The 15,574-nt window shown below is 39.5% G+C and overlaps 1 protein-coding gene across 3 annotated transcripts in view; it reads right to left on the bottom strand.

Annotated features, from left to right (window-relative positions):
* LOC131453620 (nectin-3-like protein) overlaps nt 1-15,574 on the bottom strand; it is a 38,909-nt gene that overhangs the window by 14,163 nt on the left and 9,172 nt on the right. Inside the window, exons 1-9 of one of the 3 annotated variants that reach the window (XM_058622486.1) lie at nt 12,209-12,402; nt 10,465-10,611; nt 4,956-5,300; nt 4,539-4,841; nt 2,434-2,524; nt 1,980-2,134; nt 796-895; nt 615-723; nt 318-369 (exon numbers count right to left, since the gene is read on the bottom strand). In XM_058622486.1, the coding sequence (XP_058478469.1) occupies nt 364-369; nt 615-723; nt 796-895; nt 1,980-2,134; nt 2,434-2,524; nt 4,539-4,841; nt 4,956-5,300; nt 10,465-10,597 (1,242 nt within the window). In that variant the 5' untranslated portion in view covers nt 10,598-10,611; nt 12,209-12,402 and the 3' untranslated portion in view covers nt 318-363. Of the gene's footprint in view, nt 1-317; nt 370-614; nt 724-795; nt 896-1,979; nt 2,135-2,433; nt 2,525-4,538; nt 4,842-4,955; nt 5,301-10,464; nt 11,002-12,208; nt 12,403-15,574 lie in introns of those variants that run through there. The other 2 variants (XM_058622487.1, XM_058622488.1) reach the window with 2 other exon arrangements.

Genomic DNA, 15,574 nt, shown 5'->3' with positions numbered 1-15,574 from the left:
GCTTTCCCTTTTGGTTATGTGTATTGTGTGGACTACACTAAGATGATGTGGGATGATGAGTGATCTAACTGACATGACCGAAATACACATATAAATATTGAAAATAATGTTAGGTGTGAGAAGAACATGGGTGTCAACAACATGGGTGTTAAAATAAAACATTAAATACAACTTAATAGCAAAATAAGATTTTTCCAGATTGAGTGTGCAGATGATCTTTGCTATTTTAGTTAGAAACTTCTAAATTAAAATGTAAACAATGAGAAAATAAACCGTTCAAAAGTTAGTAATGCTAGGCAGTGATGCCTGTGAATCACCTTTAGTTCAAACGTCGATGATCTTGTTGTTCCTTGGAAGCCAAAGTTAGTCCTACAACAGACAATTCAAAACACTGATAAATACAATGTTACTGGAGGCATATTTAAAAAAAAAAATATATATATATATATATATACATATACATATATATATACATATATATATATATATATACACACATACAATGAAACTGTTGTAATATTGTAAAAACTGCAGGTAGAAAAAAGGAAGGAGGAGGAAAATATAGCTGCAACATAAATTGAGCTGCACCAAATGAAATATCAAACAAATTTTACCGATCTCATTGGCTGTAACTCTGGTTCATCTGCTAAACTTCCAGTCTCTGCAGGTCCACTGGAACTGCGTGGGACATTCTGCAGCCTCTCACGTATACCTTCAATTATCCTGTACAATACACAATCAATTACTAAACCACAAGAGAACTTCATACAAATACAGTACTGGTGTACTTAGTACCTTTGAAGTATCCCATATTTAAGAAGGCAACACACGACAGCTGCAGTGACATTCAGGAAAAACAAAATACAGAATAAAGTCCAACAGGCACGGCAGGCTCCTGTAGGGAGACAGAACACAAGAAATAGGAAATACAAACATACACTGTTCTTATGAAGAGGTTTTTTCTTAAAACCCACTACACAATCCTCATCCACTACCATCTTATGCAGGGTCCCACCGGGCTCACTTTGAGGGCCCCTGCTTTTTTGGGTTCCATTCTTAGAAAACCCCTTATCTCCCTCCACTGTTATGTTGATGACAGTCAGATTTATGTACACTTAAAATGTAAGGATGTCTACCCGGCCAAATCACGTCTCGCATGTCTCGAGGAGATTAAAGCTTGGGAAGGAAGACGGAAGTGATGGTGTTTGGACCAAATGGACAAAAAGGGACATTTATTTAAGAGTGTTTTTGGTGGTTTTCAAACATACATTTTATGGGTCACTGTCAAATTCACATTTCCAACTAATCATTGTCCTCAGTAGATAGCAGATGTGCAGTCTCTGCTGATTGACTATAAGTGACTGCCAGACCATGGACTACCTGATTTTATTTTAAACAGGAAGTGCACTGCAGTTAGCATCAGCAGCATCCGTAATGCTGTCAAAATCACTCGATACAGAGTATTCAGTTATTTTCAGTATTTTGAAAGCCCGTTGTGCAGAAATGTAAGCTCTTTCCTGTCTTTCTGCAGCTGTACTGCTTTTAAGTATGACGTTATCATAGCAGATTAGTAGTGAAGTAGTGATCTAATTATTATTATTATTATGATTATTATTATATTTTAGACAGTTTTGTGTCTGTTCCTACTGTTTTTGAGCAGATTCTTTTGCTTAGAGCTAAAAATGAAAAGGTATTGCAATCTCAAACAACTCAAGAAACAAAAAACAAAGGCTGCAAAGGCTAGGAAAAACCTCATGCAGCACATCTGCCCCAAGGTGTTTAAAATGTACTCATACATGCTGGAAGCAACATTATCATCTCTGCATTAGTCTATTTGTTTTAAATATCACTGATATACAGCTAAACATGGAGCTAAATCTAGGTAGTGATGTTCTACTCTCTTGTCCTGGCAGGCACGATTTGAGCAGTTTTGATTAACTTCACATTCATGACGGAGTCAAAGCAGAACAAGACCTCACCTGAAGTCACATGCACAAACACATAAGCACGGTTACGTCCATGTAAGTTAGACACTTCACACTGGTAGAGGCCATTCAGGTCAAAGTTCATGCTTGAAAACTGTAGCGTGGCACCCTGTACGTGGACAGCAGATTGAGGCCACGGTTGACCAGGTCTGAAACAGACAAACAAAACAAAGTGACGTGCAGTTTCACAGCAGTGGCATGTTTCAAACTGTTGAGAAATACGTTGAGAGTTGAATGAATTTAAATGATACATTTTCTAAGTTTGTGCTCTTCAGAACACACATTCAGAAATGCCTGCTGTATAGTTGACAGTTGACCAGCTTTGGAAACTCCCTTTACCCACAATGTCCCTCCCTTCATGTAACTTTCCAAAACAGTTGCACCTCAACAGGACTTTTCGTCTTTAGATATTTTGACTTTGTGGTGTTAGTTATTTTAACAACTGTACCTGCTCCAGGTAATTTTTGCACTTGGGTTGGCTTCAGTCACACACTGAAATGAGTCTTTGGACGTGGTGATGTTCACTTCCCTGGGTGAAACTGCAAACAAGAGAAAGAGAGAACCAGCTGTGTTGTTGCTGTGCCTGAGAAAGTAGTGATATTATCAAAATAATGAAGAATAATCCCATGTTTACTCATACAGTGCTATCTCGCTTTGTTTTGACAACATTGTTGTTGTCATTCTGTTTCAGGGTCATTTTGGTTTAATAAGTCTTGGCACAGTTCAAGGTTGAACATAAAGGTGTTTTATTTGTTATTTGTGATCTTGGATCATATAATTCATCCTACTGCTGCTATTAAAGAACATGTTTGTGTACTGCCATATACAAATGTATATCCATTTATTAAAAACATTTTGACTTACTGTCAATTTGTTTATGATAAATTAGCTGCCTCATGAGAGTGATTTTTTAAGACCTAAACCAAGGTCAAAAGCCCACAGGTGTGTGTTTCAATAACAAGTTAAACTCGATCTGCGATTCTTTGAAGATTAGGCCTGGAGACAATGTTAGTGGCTGTTACTTTATAGCAGTCACAGGATGTGTTCATTGCATTGGAAAACATAGACAATAAAGTTGTCTTTTTAAAGTTGTTTAATCATTTCAAAACCAAACCAAACATGTGAGCTTTCTGATGACACGCACACAAACGCATGTGACTCTTAGTGGCTCTACCACCCTTTTATTACACATGTTCGTGCTCGTGCTAACAAAGAGGGAAATCACACATGGAAACATAAATACGCATTGATGCGTTCAACAAAAGATATCACTCCAACATGAACACCCTACGTCATAACAGACAAACCGGTGAACTGGTGAGAGCAGTCCTTTATTGCCACATACTCCTGTTAGTGACACACCCATCACCCATGAGCCAATCTCAAGTGCGCACCAATTCCATAAGTAATTAATAAAATAAGCAATATCGACATTTATGGCTCCCACAACAAAACTGAGGAAAAGTTCCCTACGTGGGAACAGTACTCCAGTCACTGTTGGAACACATCCAGAAAATATTGGAAACAAAGCTTGTACATGTTTAAGTGTTAACAATTTAGTGTGACCTAGCCTTCAATTAGCCATCAATAGCACAGCCCCGGCTCTCTTCTATCCCACATTTTTCCTTTCACCCCAACCGGTCGAGGCAGATGGCAGCACATCTTTGCGTCTGGTCGTGAAAGAGATTTCTTCTGATCAAAGGGGAGTTTTTTTTCTCTCCACATGTGCAGGCACGTGCACACGTAAGGCCCAAGGGATGCTCGAGCCCCTGCCCCTTTTGCCTCGTATTAAAAAGTGCCCTTGTGTGTGTTTTTTAATGAATAAATAAATTCTTGTTGTGCATCAAAAAAATGGTGTTCTAAAAACGCTGCGGCTATCTAGTGTATACTCATTTCCTTGTAATATCCATTAACATAACTTTCTTGTGGGGGCTAACAAGTCGCCTTCCACTTATTCAACGTGCGTAAATATGAGTCATATTTCAGAAAACCGCTCATGTGTGCTTGTTAAGATAACTTCTTGTTAATGAGAGTTAAGAATAATCTAATACGACAGCTGTCAGTGTCGGCTGTTTATCTTGCCTCAAATCTTCAGCTTCTTCCAGATATTGAGTTTATTTTGACTTTGCTGTTGTAAACTAACTAAGCTGTTCCTACTAACAGTCACAGTAGAAGCAGGGACAATGATTTTTTTTTTTCCCATTATTTAATTTTGTATTTTTTTCAATGTTTCACTGTTCAATGTTAAAGTCTTTATATTCAACAATAAATAGCCTAATAAACCACTGTCACCTGGTAACCCTAACCGCTGCTGTGTACACTAATTACATTGTGCTTTTGTTGTTGCTTCAATTCCCAGCTCTGCTAGTCTACCTGCCGATGTGTCCTTGGGCAAGACACTTTTTATTAAGAAATGCTATACATTTCAATGCTGTACATTTAAATGATGTACAGTACATGCAAAATCAGCACTGGATGGCCCAAATGAAAGAAAAAGAAAGATACACTTCATGAGTAACTGAGGTAGAGGAGTAAATGCAAATGTATACTCACAGTAGATCTGTAGGGTGAATGGTATTGTCTCCTCTTTCGACAAAGCCGGACTGGTGATGACACAGTGGACCACATGTTGGTAGATTTCTCTGGTAGGTTCACCTATAAGGTAGCTGACTGTGGTAGTCGTACCATTTTCATGTTGGATGTAGTCGGTTGTTGACCTCAGTTTTTGTGTGAGAGTACCGGTGAGCCACCTCACCTCTGCTGGAGGCCTGGAACCAGCAGCCAAGCAGGTAGCAAGGGAAATTTCTTTATCGCCCAAAACAGGAAGATCGTCTTTTACCTCTGTGACTGGAGGCACTGGGGGATTAATGAACAACATAGTTAACATCTGAGCAAGACGGTAGCAAATACTGTACCTCTTCCTCTCCCACTATCACACACAAAATATCGAAATGAAATGTTAGATTTAACCTAGCACTTTTAGAGGTATCTCCGTCTTGTGATTTCCACTCGGGAAAAGAGTGAAGATGCATGTGTAGACCCCTTCATCCAGCAATGTGACGTTTGATAACCGGAGAGATCCATTTTTCTCTTTTAAGTTCCCAATGAATTTAAATCGACCATCTTTGTGCCCATTGTCCACCACTCCTCCATTGTCGGACACAACTGTATAGAAGTTGTTATTCAGAGGTTCTCCTCGGGTAGCCCTCATCCATGAAACTTGGCCAAGGGTCTCTGTGGTGTCAATTATGTTGGAATGCAAGACAATTGTCCCTCCTTGGACTGCAGTCCGGTTTCCTCCAATCACCTGGACAGCTGAAAGTAAAAACACACAATGATTTTTTATTTATTTTTTTATTTCTCCTTTATTTAACCAGATAAAAGACCCATTGAGATCAAGATCTCTTTCACAAGGGTGACCTGGCCAAGAAAGGCAGCAGCACACATCATAGTTAAATAAAAACAGGAAGGCAGCAACTACAATACAAACATAGAAATTCAAGAGTACAACTAGACAAACATAAAGTGCAAGAGTTGTGGTCACAGTAAAAATTTAAGAACACAGGCACTGTTCAATGGATTTTTGTTGTCTATCTTTTAAGATGGAGCGGAAAGCTCCCAGTGAAATAAGAGCATGCAATTTAAGTTCAGTTTGGAGGGCATTCCAAGCAGAGGGGGCAGAGAAACTGAAAGCTTTTTTTCCCATTTCGGTCCGAACGCGTGAGGCAGACAAGTGCAAAATGTCATTTGAACGTAAGGCATAATGGCTTCTGGTCCGCTGAAGAAAAGTACTTAAATAGGTGGAACCAAGCCAAGAAGAGCCTTATAGACCAGAGTCATCCAGTGTGTGTAGCGTCTTTCAGACAGAGAAGACATGGAAGCTTTGGCATACAGTTCACAGTGGTGGGTGAGGCGGCTACAGCCAGTGATGAACCTAAGAGCACAATGATAGACTGGAGTCAAAGACTGTAGGCAACTGTTAGAGGCACACATGGACACAACATCGCCATAGTCAAGTATTGGTAAGAATGTCGCTGATATCAGGACCTTCCTAGCTCTGAGGGAGAAACAAGACTTGTTTCTATAAAAGAATAAATAAAAGAAACCGAGCTTCACCCTTAATTTAGAAACCAAATTTCTAACATGCACTTTGAAAGATAGCTCCCCATCAATAATAAATCCCAGGTACTTATAACTGGTAACCAGCTCAAGAGCTCTGCCATGGGAAGTTCTAATTGAGGGGATTTGTTCCATGGGAACAGATGAGTTTGAAAAAAACATTATTTTGGATTTTTCAGCATTTAAAACCAGTTTCAATTTCTCCAGATTAGTCTGCACTGTATCAAAGGCGGATTGCAAAAATATGAATGCTTGTGCAATTGAACGTGAAGAGCAATAAATGACTGTATCATCAGCATAAAAAATGGTGCGAGGCATTGGACAAGTTTGCACACAGATCGTTAATATAAATTGTAAACAAAAGTGGTCATAGGACTGAGCCTTGAGGTACACCTTTTGTGACCTCAAGAAAAGTGGAACTAACTCCAGCCATCTGAACACATTGTGTCCTATTTGCCAAATAATCTTTTACCCAAGTAGTAGCTTGTGTGGAGATGCCTTTTTTGATGAGAATATCTAGCAAAATATTGTGATCCACAGTGTCAAATGCCTTGGACAGGTCAATGAACAGGGCAACACAAAACTTTTGAGTCCAATGCCTCAAACACATCATTTAAAACTTTTAGGGCAGCAGTAGCAGTGCTGTGTTGCTTCCTAAAACCTGATTGAAGAGAGTTTAGAATGTTGTTAGATTCCAAAAAGTCCTTCAACTGATCGCAAACCAATTTTTCCAATACTTTCGCCAAAATGCATAATTTTGAAATAGGCCTGTAATTGTTCGCGTTTGAGGGTTCGCCTCCTTTAAGCAGTAGGAGGACAAATGCAGATTTCCAAATTTTAGGAAGTTGGTTTCTGCTAAGACTTAAGTTAAAAATACCAGTTAGAGGCTCAGCAATTAAATCAGCAGCCAGCTTTAGGAAAAATGGATCCAAACCATTAGGACCAGCTGATTTTTTGGGATCCAATTTTTCCAATGCACTACAGACTACAAATAGACACGTGTTCAAAATTAAAAGGCACAATCAACAGGGGGGTGGCTTACAACAGTAGAGTCGTTATTTAAAACAGTGTTTTTAAAATCACGATTTAAAGAATCAAACAAGTGCCCTGCTGTGATAAAATGTTCATTAAAATAATTTAGCATGGCACATTTATCAGTCAGGTGTACAGAATCTTTGACTAAAAAAGGTGGCAGTTCACTGGAAGAAGTAGTACCAGAAACACCTCTCACAACATTCCAAAATTTCTTGGGATCATTCAGGTTTTTGGTAGTTTCTGATATATAAAATTCAGATTTAGCCTTCTTTATGAGGGAGGTACATTTATTGCGGAGCTGACGAAACATTTGCCAGTGAGCCTCTTTTTTTGTTTTTCGTGCTCTGACCTAGGGCTGAACGATATGGACAAAATTTCATATCTCGATATTCATGCCAGATATCTCGATATCGATATGATACGATATGACTACGGGTTCGGTGAAAACCAAGCATTTTTCAGAAAAATTAAAACATCATAATACAAAAGACTGTGGAAACTTTATGGAAAGTGCAGTTTTATTGATGAGAACTCACTGTGAGACTGTGTACACTGGTACCATGTCTTTTGCAATGTGGTATGTTATAGCGTCTGTAACGCCTTTATGTCCGGTGGACGTCGACTCATACGGTGTAACGCTACTGAACGCATCAGTAAACACACTTTGCTTGGGCTTCTTTTGGGATGACTGAGAAGTCCCCGGTGTTTCTCTCATTGTAATACACTCTTTGTGCAGCACGCGATGGTGTTGTTTCAGGTGGTGAAACATGTTTGTTGTGCTACCTTGCTTCGTCGCAATTTTTGCCAAGCACGACCTGCACAACACCTCGCTCTGGTTGACATCATCCTTTTTAAATCCAAAATACGATGATTTATGTTTTGGCACAAAATCGCCACCGGCCGCATTATCTTCCGCGCTCATGTCACTTTCTTTCCCGCTGTGTATGTCGTGTGTGTATGTGCGCGTCTCAGTGTCCGTCTCCCTCCCGCCCTCCTATATTTGTCATTGGTTGGCTTCAGCTGTCGATCCACAGCAAGCATGAAATAAGGTTTGTGGTTGGCTGGCCGCAGTGGTGCATTCAAGGGCAATCGTAAAAATGAAGTTTATTGTGCCAGAAATGTACATGTAGGGGGAAAATCTATATTGTTTATATCGTTGCTTTTGCGATATGAATAAGGGACAGGTGTGTGTGTGTGTGTGTGCGTGTGTAAGGAGAAGAGGGGACTAGGGGAGGGGCTTATCAGTCTCTCTGTATTCTTCCATCCAAAACTTTGGCGTGTAACCTACTGCCACAGTTTTGAGAAAACCCCCACACATGTTATATCAAAACGTGCGCCTTGGCCGGGACTTGTGTGCTATGACTTTTCTAAGCGTTTCGAGTTACCATGGCGACAAAAATCGCAAAAATAACTTCCACTCACACAACAATGGGAAACAGAGGGGCCTGTGAATCTCTCTCTCCCTCTCTCCTTTAAAACTTGGTGTTTTCATCTTGATGTACTTCATCTTTGAAAGGTTCAATCCTTTAATCCTTTACCAGCAAAAGTCCTGCACCCGACGACGCATGCCGCAAGAACTGCAGGCACGCTCGAAATTTCGGCACGGAATTGCCGATCTAGTTAGGTGCCTGCAGCCACAAGGCATACTAGTCAGAACTCCCTAGAGTTCTCACTAGAATGCATTGTGCTGCAAGCACATCTTGTAATCCTCCCGGTGTTTATTCTGCTCATTTTTCCTCATCCTCCCGTTTTTTGGCGCGCGACTCCTCCCGCAGTTTTGAGAAAACCCCAACACAAGTTATATCAAAACGTGCGCCTTGACCGGGAATGGTGTGCTATGATTTTTCATAGCACAAAAATCGCGAAAATGTAAAATAATTTCCACTCATATGGGAAACGACCAAAAACCAAGCCCGCTTTGGAGCATCACAGTGTCGTCATACTTTAACGCAGAAACATGATTGTTACTTTAAACGGGTCACAAGACTTGGGACTTTTCTGACCTAAGTCGACATTTTGATCCATGTTACGGTTTTTAAACAATCGCAGTTTACGTTTTGTACTTTTTTTTTTACGTTTTCAGATTTTATAATGAGTGTTTGAGTGGTGTGTGGGCGGATCGCTAGAGTGTGTCACTCTAGCGAGATCCAGTAAAATAATCAGAAAAATCTCTAAACAAACTCTTCTCCTGCCCACAATTTCCAACCTACACAGACAATTTTTACATCAAAACGTTGCCATGGTTGTCGTCTAACCCTGTGTGTGTTTTCATGTTCATATGACTTGTAGTTTTTCTTAAAATCACCTCAAAGCGCAGAGAGTTCTGGTCACAGTCTCCATCCACGTCAATGTTTAAAATGTCTGCCTTGGAGTTTTGGAAAAACCAACCCGAGGGTGATTTTAAAACTGTGATTTCTCTGTCAATTCACACCCGTTTGTCACAAATTTAAATGGGGGAGTTGCTGAAAGCCTCCTGATGCTCACAAACCAAAAATTGTATCTCTATCATCAACCGTTCTTGAAATATGACAACATGCTGTTTTCTCTGCTTTCTCTGCTGGTTTTGGAGAGATAGGGACAGGTGTGTGTGTGCGTGTGCGTGCGTGTGTAAGGAGAAGAGGGGACTTAGGGAGGGGCGTGTAAGTCTCTCTGTATTCTTCCACGCAAAACTTTGACGTGTAAGTCCTCCCACAGTTTTGAGAAAACCCCCACACATGTTATATCAAAACGTGCGTCTTGACCAGGACTTGTGTGCTATGACTATTTCTAAGTGTTTTAAGTAACCATGGCGACAAAAATCGCAAAAAAATGCGATATAACTTCCACATACACATGAATGGGAAACGGAAGGGCTTGTGAATCTCTCTCTCCCCCTCTCTCCTTTAAAACTTGGTATTTGAAAGGGTGACTCTACCAAAAAGTACTTCCAAGGTGGATTGGATCCAAATCTCCAATGTTTCCCTGCACCCGACGACACATGCCGCAAGAACTGCAGGCACCCTCGAAATTTCGGCACGGAATTGCCACTCTAGTTCTCCTTGTTGTGTTTAAAGCCCTATCACACAAAGCACATCAGCAGGTTACGTGAGAGGCAGCAACAAGAAGAAGCAATAATTATTTTGACTTTCTCGTAGTCATTCACCTCGAGCAGCTGTTCGATCTACAAATTACTACTGGTCTTGTTCTTACTTACTATTATATATATATAGCAGTATTACTGCTAGTCCTGTAATTATTACTGTACTATATTAATAACGACAGTTGCTGCTGTTATTGTTATTTAAGGTTATTGAAAGGTAGCTAATGAGATGTTCATTCATCTTACCATGACCATATTTGTCCAGGAACAAGAAGACTAACGTCAGCGTTAGTATCCTGGTGCACCTCATGGGAAACGAGGACGCCGGTGGAAAGCCACAGTTGCCCCCGTGGGACACAAACACGGGATATGTCTCCATTCAGTCATTTAGTCCTGTAAAATGGACGACACTGACAAAGATGGTCCCGAAAACAGAAGCATGGTTTGGCAAAAAAACGGTCATGCAAAGCGGCACCAACTCCGCAGTAAGGAAAGTCGGTATTGGCTAAATGACAATTTGCCTGGCATGACGTACGCCGTGACACTTATACGCCATGTATTTCAACCGGCTCTACTCGCCTCGGCACAGGTTGCATCTCCACTACAAAAAACAGTAGGTTACCTACTTAACCGCAGCGTGAAACTGTGGTAACTTCGTTTTAAACACGACAAACACACACACACACACACGCGAGTGGCAAGTGAATTTACACCAGACTCCTGACTGCGCACCTCCTGACTGCGGTTAAGTGCGCCCTTGTAGTCGAACTTACGGTCGACTGAGAATGTCAGCGCCAGTTTGATACCGAGCGAGATCGATTTTCAAAATAAGACGTTACTAATAAAAGTGCAATCAATCGTGCTGATTTTAAGACATTTGGTCACATTGTCCAGAAGCTTTTGGACGAGATATTTTCCGTAATTTATTTAGATTGTTACTGTACAATAAAATCACTTTGGCCCATAAGTTCGGACAATGGTTGGTGCAGTTGACCTCAGGGACATGCTGACTACTCCCTCATTTATTATCAAACATTTTTACTGTATATTTTTTGAGAAATTAAGCATCAAAGCTGTCTTCATTTTACTCAGAAAAAGGCAGAAAACTCAATTTTTACTGTACAATAAAATCACTTTGGCCCATAAGTTTGGACAATGGTTGGTACAGTTGACTTCAGGGGCACGTGTGAGTGGGTATGAAAGATGAGTGACAGAAATTGCGCTGCACATAGATGTGCTGTATGTACTGTAAGTGTGAGTGAATGGGTGAATGGTAAAACTGCAGTGTAGTAGTCAGCATGCTCCTGAGGTCAACTGTACCAACCATTGTCCGAACTTATGGGCCAAAGTGATTTTATTGTACAGTAAAAATTGAGTTTTCGGCCTTATGCTGAGAAAAAAGAGAGAACTTTGCAGATTAATTTCTCAAAAATATACAGTAAAAATGTTTGATAATGAGTGAGGGAGTAGTCAGCATGCTCCTGAGATCAATTGTGTCAACCATTGTCAGAACTTATGGGCCAATGTGTTGTTATTGTACAGTAAAAATCTAGATAAATTAGGGAAAATATTTAGTTCAATAGCTTCTGGACAATGTGACCCAATGTCTTAAAATCAGCATGATTGATTGCCCTTGTAACGTCTTATTTTGAAAACCGGAAATGATCTCGCTCGGTATCAAACTAGCGCTGATTCTCAGCCGACTCCCAGCATTCACCGTAAGTTCGACTGCACGGGCGCACTTAAAAACGAATGACGGCTCACTTGACCGCAGTCTCCGGAGAACAGACGCCTACTCCACAGACTACAGCGGCAGTGTCGGTGATGCCGCAGGTAGAGAACCATGGATAAAACTGCGCACCCTCTGGCTGGCTTGCTTCCATTCCAGGACCGGCTCTACACTTCTTCTTCTCCTTTTTATTATTATTATTATTGTTATTAGTATTATTATTTAAGGAAAGGCAGCTAATGAGATGTTCATTCAACTTACCGTCACCATTTTTACACAAACACGGAATATGTCTCCATTCATTCATTTAATCCCGTAAAAAGGACGACAGGGAATTCCTGACACTGACAAAGATGGTCTCGAAAATAGAAGGATGACTTGAAAAAACAACGGCCATGCCAGACAGTAGCTTATACTGACTATAGCAGCTCGCGAGAGGTTGCATTCATGCTGCCTCTCGCGACAGTAGGTTTACTCCGGAACAACAACATACTGCCTTCTTTTAAACGTGATTGAAAATGTATCACAGATAGATAGAAAATAACAGCAATGAACCATGATCCCTTAATATGGGAATACACCATTTGAAAATGTAAACATGTAAGGACATACACCACAGATACATTTAATGAGAAATAAGACATTTGAACGCAACCAGATTACTAATAGTTATTGCCCTAATGCAAAAAACCCACAGCAAAATACACAAATTAAAGAGTTTTGTATCCACCCAGGCATTGAGGATTTCCATCAAAAACATTTGTCACAACACAACCTTAAAAGCATTTCACAAATCATCCTTTGTGCTATACTTTCAGCATTTATAGCCTTTGCTACAGCATATTCACAGACATCACCTGCAGCCAGGCACCTCATGGACGATACAACTGTCAATCACACTGGTGTCCACTCATGTGTGTCCTGCTTTATCATATTTTATCCTCAAACACTTTACAAAATGACGTCATGTTCTATTGAAGAAACACCTGAACCTAGTGAGTGAAACCATTAACTCTTTAGGAAAATGTTTACTGATGTTATAAATCAAGTTCTTTTCACAACCAGCAGTGTCACTATTTAAAAGATTCTTTTTGCTCTTTATATGGTCTATGTGTAAAACACAGAAATGAGAAAAAGCTAAATCAGCATTCTTAATCAAATATCAGACAATCACAACTTCAAGTCAAACATGGTCATGAGAAGCAGAAAACAATTTGACCTTCAATGTCAATATCTTACAGTCATTCAAGAGCACATAATTATGACTTCTGTACACTTTCAATTTAAAGTAAACTATGGTGAATTATAGAAATCAAGTTTCACTTGAAGCTTTGACTCTTAAACAGTAATTGAACTAAAAATGTTACTTTAAAGCCTCAATGTGTCTAAACATAATTTTAGATGAATTATTGTCTTGATCTGTACACGTCTTATTCCACAGACCGAGAGAATATCTTTGTTTCTCACAAATATCACACAGTAATCATTTTAAATATGTTTTTCAGAATGAAAATGAGCATAAAGATGTAAACATGACCATCCCTCTCTGATATCACAAAGCATATCTCAATCACAGTTCCTGTCAAAATAATCACAATTAGATATTTATTCAAAAATCATTAAGCCCTAGTTCACTCCCTGTTTCTTTTGTATCAATATCTTCTTCTTGATAAATAATTGTTCTTGACACACAGAAACACTTTTAGACAAAGGAAGGGATCATAAAAAACTGGTTTTGTGTCACAACAAGCTTTTGAACAAAAACACTTAATGTTCTGTTTTAGAAAAACAAACTTTCATTCTCTTTGCTGGATTCATTTATTTTGAATCACCATCATCATCTCTCTTGTACTTTCTACACATGATCTCTTGTAATATTTATTCAGCCTTAACCTGAACATCGGCGTAGTAGAGGCTCCAATTCTGACTGCATCTTGTGCTTCGATTGTATTCTGCACAACTTTGGTGTTGAGGGGTTGTCACCTCAAGAGACTGGAAAAAAAAACATAGATCAAAATCAGACACAGGAAATAGCAGAGGCTGTGGGAAAATGTTTAGCGAGAGACACGAACATGAAATATCTGAGGTATAATTTAAGGTTATTCTGACCTCTCCTCCTGACTGAACATGAAACTGGGCACAACTGTGGGTCCTGCTGTCAAAGTCGAGTTTCCTTTTTGAGGTCGTGTCCAAGCATTTGCTTCTTCTGAGAAAAAAATGTGACAAATTATGATACACATTTTTGTCTGATTTTTTAACGCAAGTTAAAATAGTTTCATGTAAAAGCATTTGCATGACATGGCACAAGAGCAGCAGTGGAAGAAGTCAATAAAAATGTACTAAAATAAAATAATTCTGTCTAAATACTAAATGCTGTTTTAAATGTTTTATCATTATAGGATGTAAACTTTGCTTTTGATTATTACCTTTGATAAGCAGCTGGCCATGTTTTTGGCTGCATGTTTCTGTAGTATAACTCAAAAAGTAGAGATTTTGATGGATTTGTCAGAGAATTCTTAGATTTTGGTGATGATCTGAATAAGGAGTACTTACTTTCTGATTTATCTTGTCACTGGATATATAAATATTGTACAATGTTAAAACCATGCAGTAACAGAGTGAAGTTCATCATATGCTTTACAATGTAATGAGCCAACGACAACAGTGATCACAAATAGAAGACGTCAGTGAAAGCAGAGGTGATTTTAAAGCGGATGCACACACACACACACACACAGGCCTTAACTTTTATAATGATGACAAACTATACACACAACACCAAATACAATCTCACTCACCCGTAGCATGTGACAGCGGCAGTGATGCCACACAGAAACAATCCAATCACATGTGCAAGTATGTAAATTAAAATCCAAAGCGGAAGTGGTAGGGTGTTTTCTGGGAAAACAAAACAGTCAGGAATAAAATAAATTCAGGTAGCAGACAGTTTGATCTTATGAACTGTAAGGCTGGTGTAGCAATAATTAGCGTTGCTTTGTGTTGTACTTACCTTTTTGTTTCTCAAGCACAGTTAAATTCCATGTAGTAGTCGTTATATCATGTTTGTAGGTCATTACACATTTGTAAAGTCCTGTGTCTTCATGGTGAGCATTCAAAATACTCAGGTTTGAAAGACAGCAAGGTTCTATTGTCACGTTGTGGTAGGTGAAATTTGAAAAAGTGGATTTTACTGAGATCCTACGGGCAAAAAGAAATTGCCTTTGGTCCAGTTAATTTGTGTAAAGTTTTCCGCCGATATGTTGCAGTTGAAGATGACGGGGTCTCCTCTGACCACCTGTACCTGTACATGATTATCTGACACTGAAAAACAACAACAACGACAACGACGAGTCAGTGTCACCAGGAAATACGTGGCAACATCTGCAGAGAAACTTGCAACAATATCAAAAACACAAATCTTTACCATACCTGCACGGACATGACACACAGCTAGGAGCTGAATGGAGAGCAGAGCTACTTGATTTCTATGAAACATGACGACCACAACACAGAGACTGAGCTTCATGTTTTTCTGTGCTTGTTTTATTTGTGCTTGTGGAGGAGGCACACAGAGGAGGAAGTGGTCAGTTGCTCTTCAGCTTAGTTTAGAACTATGTGTCAGAACAA

This window comes from Solea solea, chromosome 2 (genome assembly GCF_958295425.1).
Source record: "Solea solea chromosome 2, fSolSol10.1, whole genome shotgun sequence".
Lineage (NCBI taxonomy): Eukaryota > Metazoa > Chordata > Actinopteri > Pleuronectiformes > Soleidae > Solea > Solea solea.
This window is presented reverse-complemented; position numbering and strand designations above follow the sequence as displayed.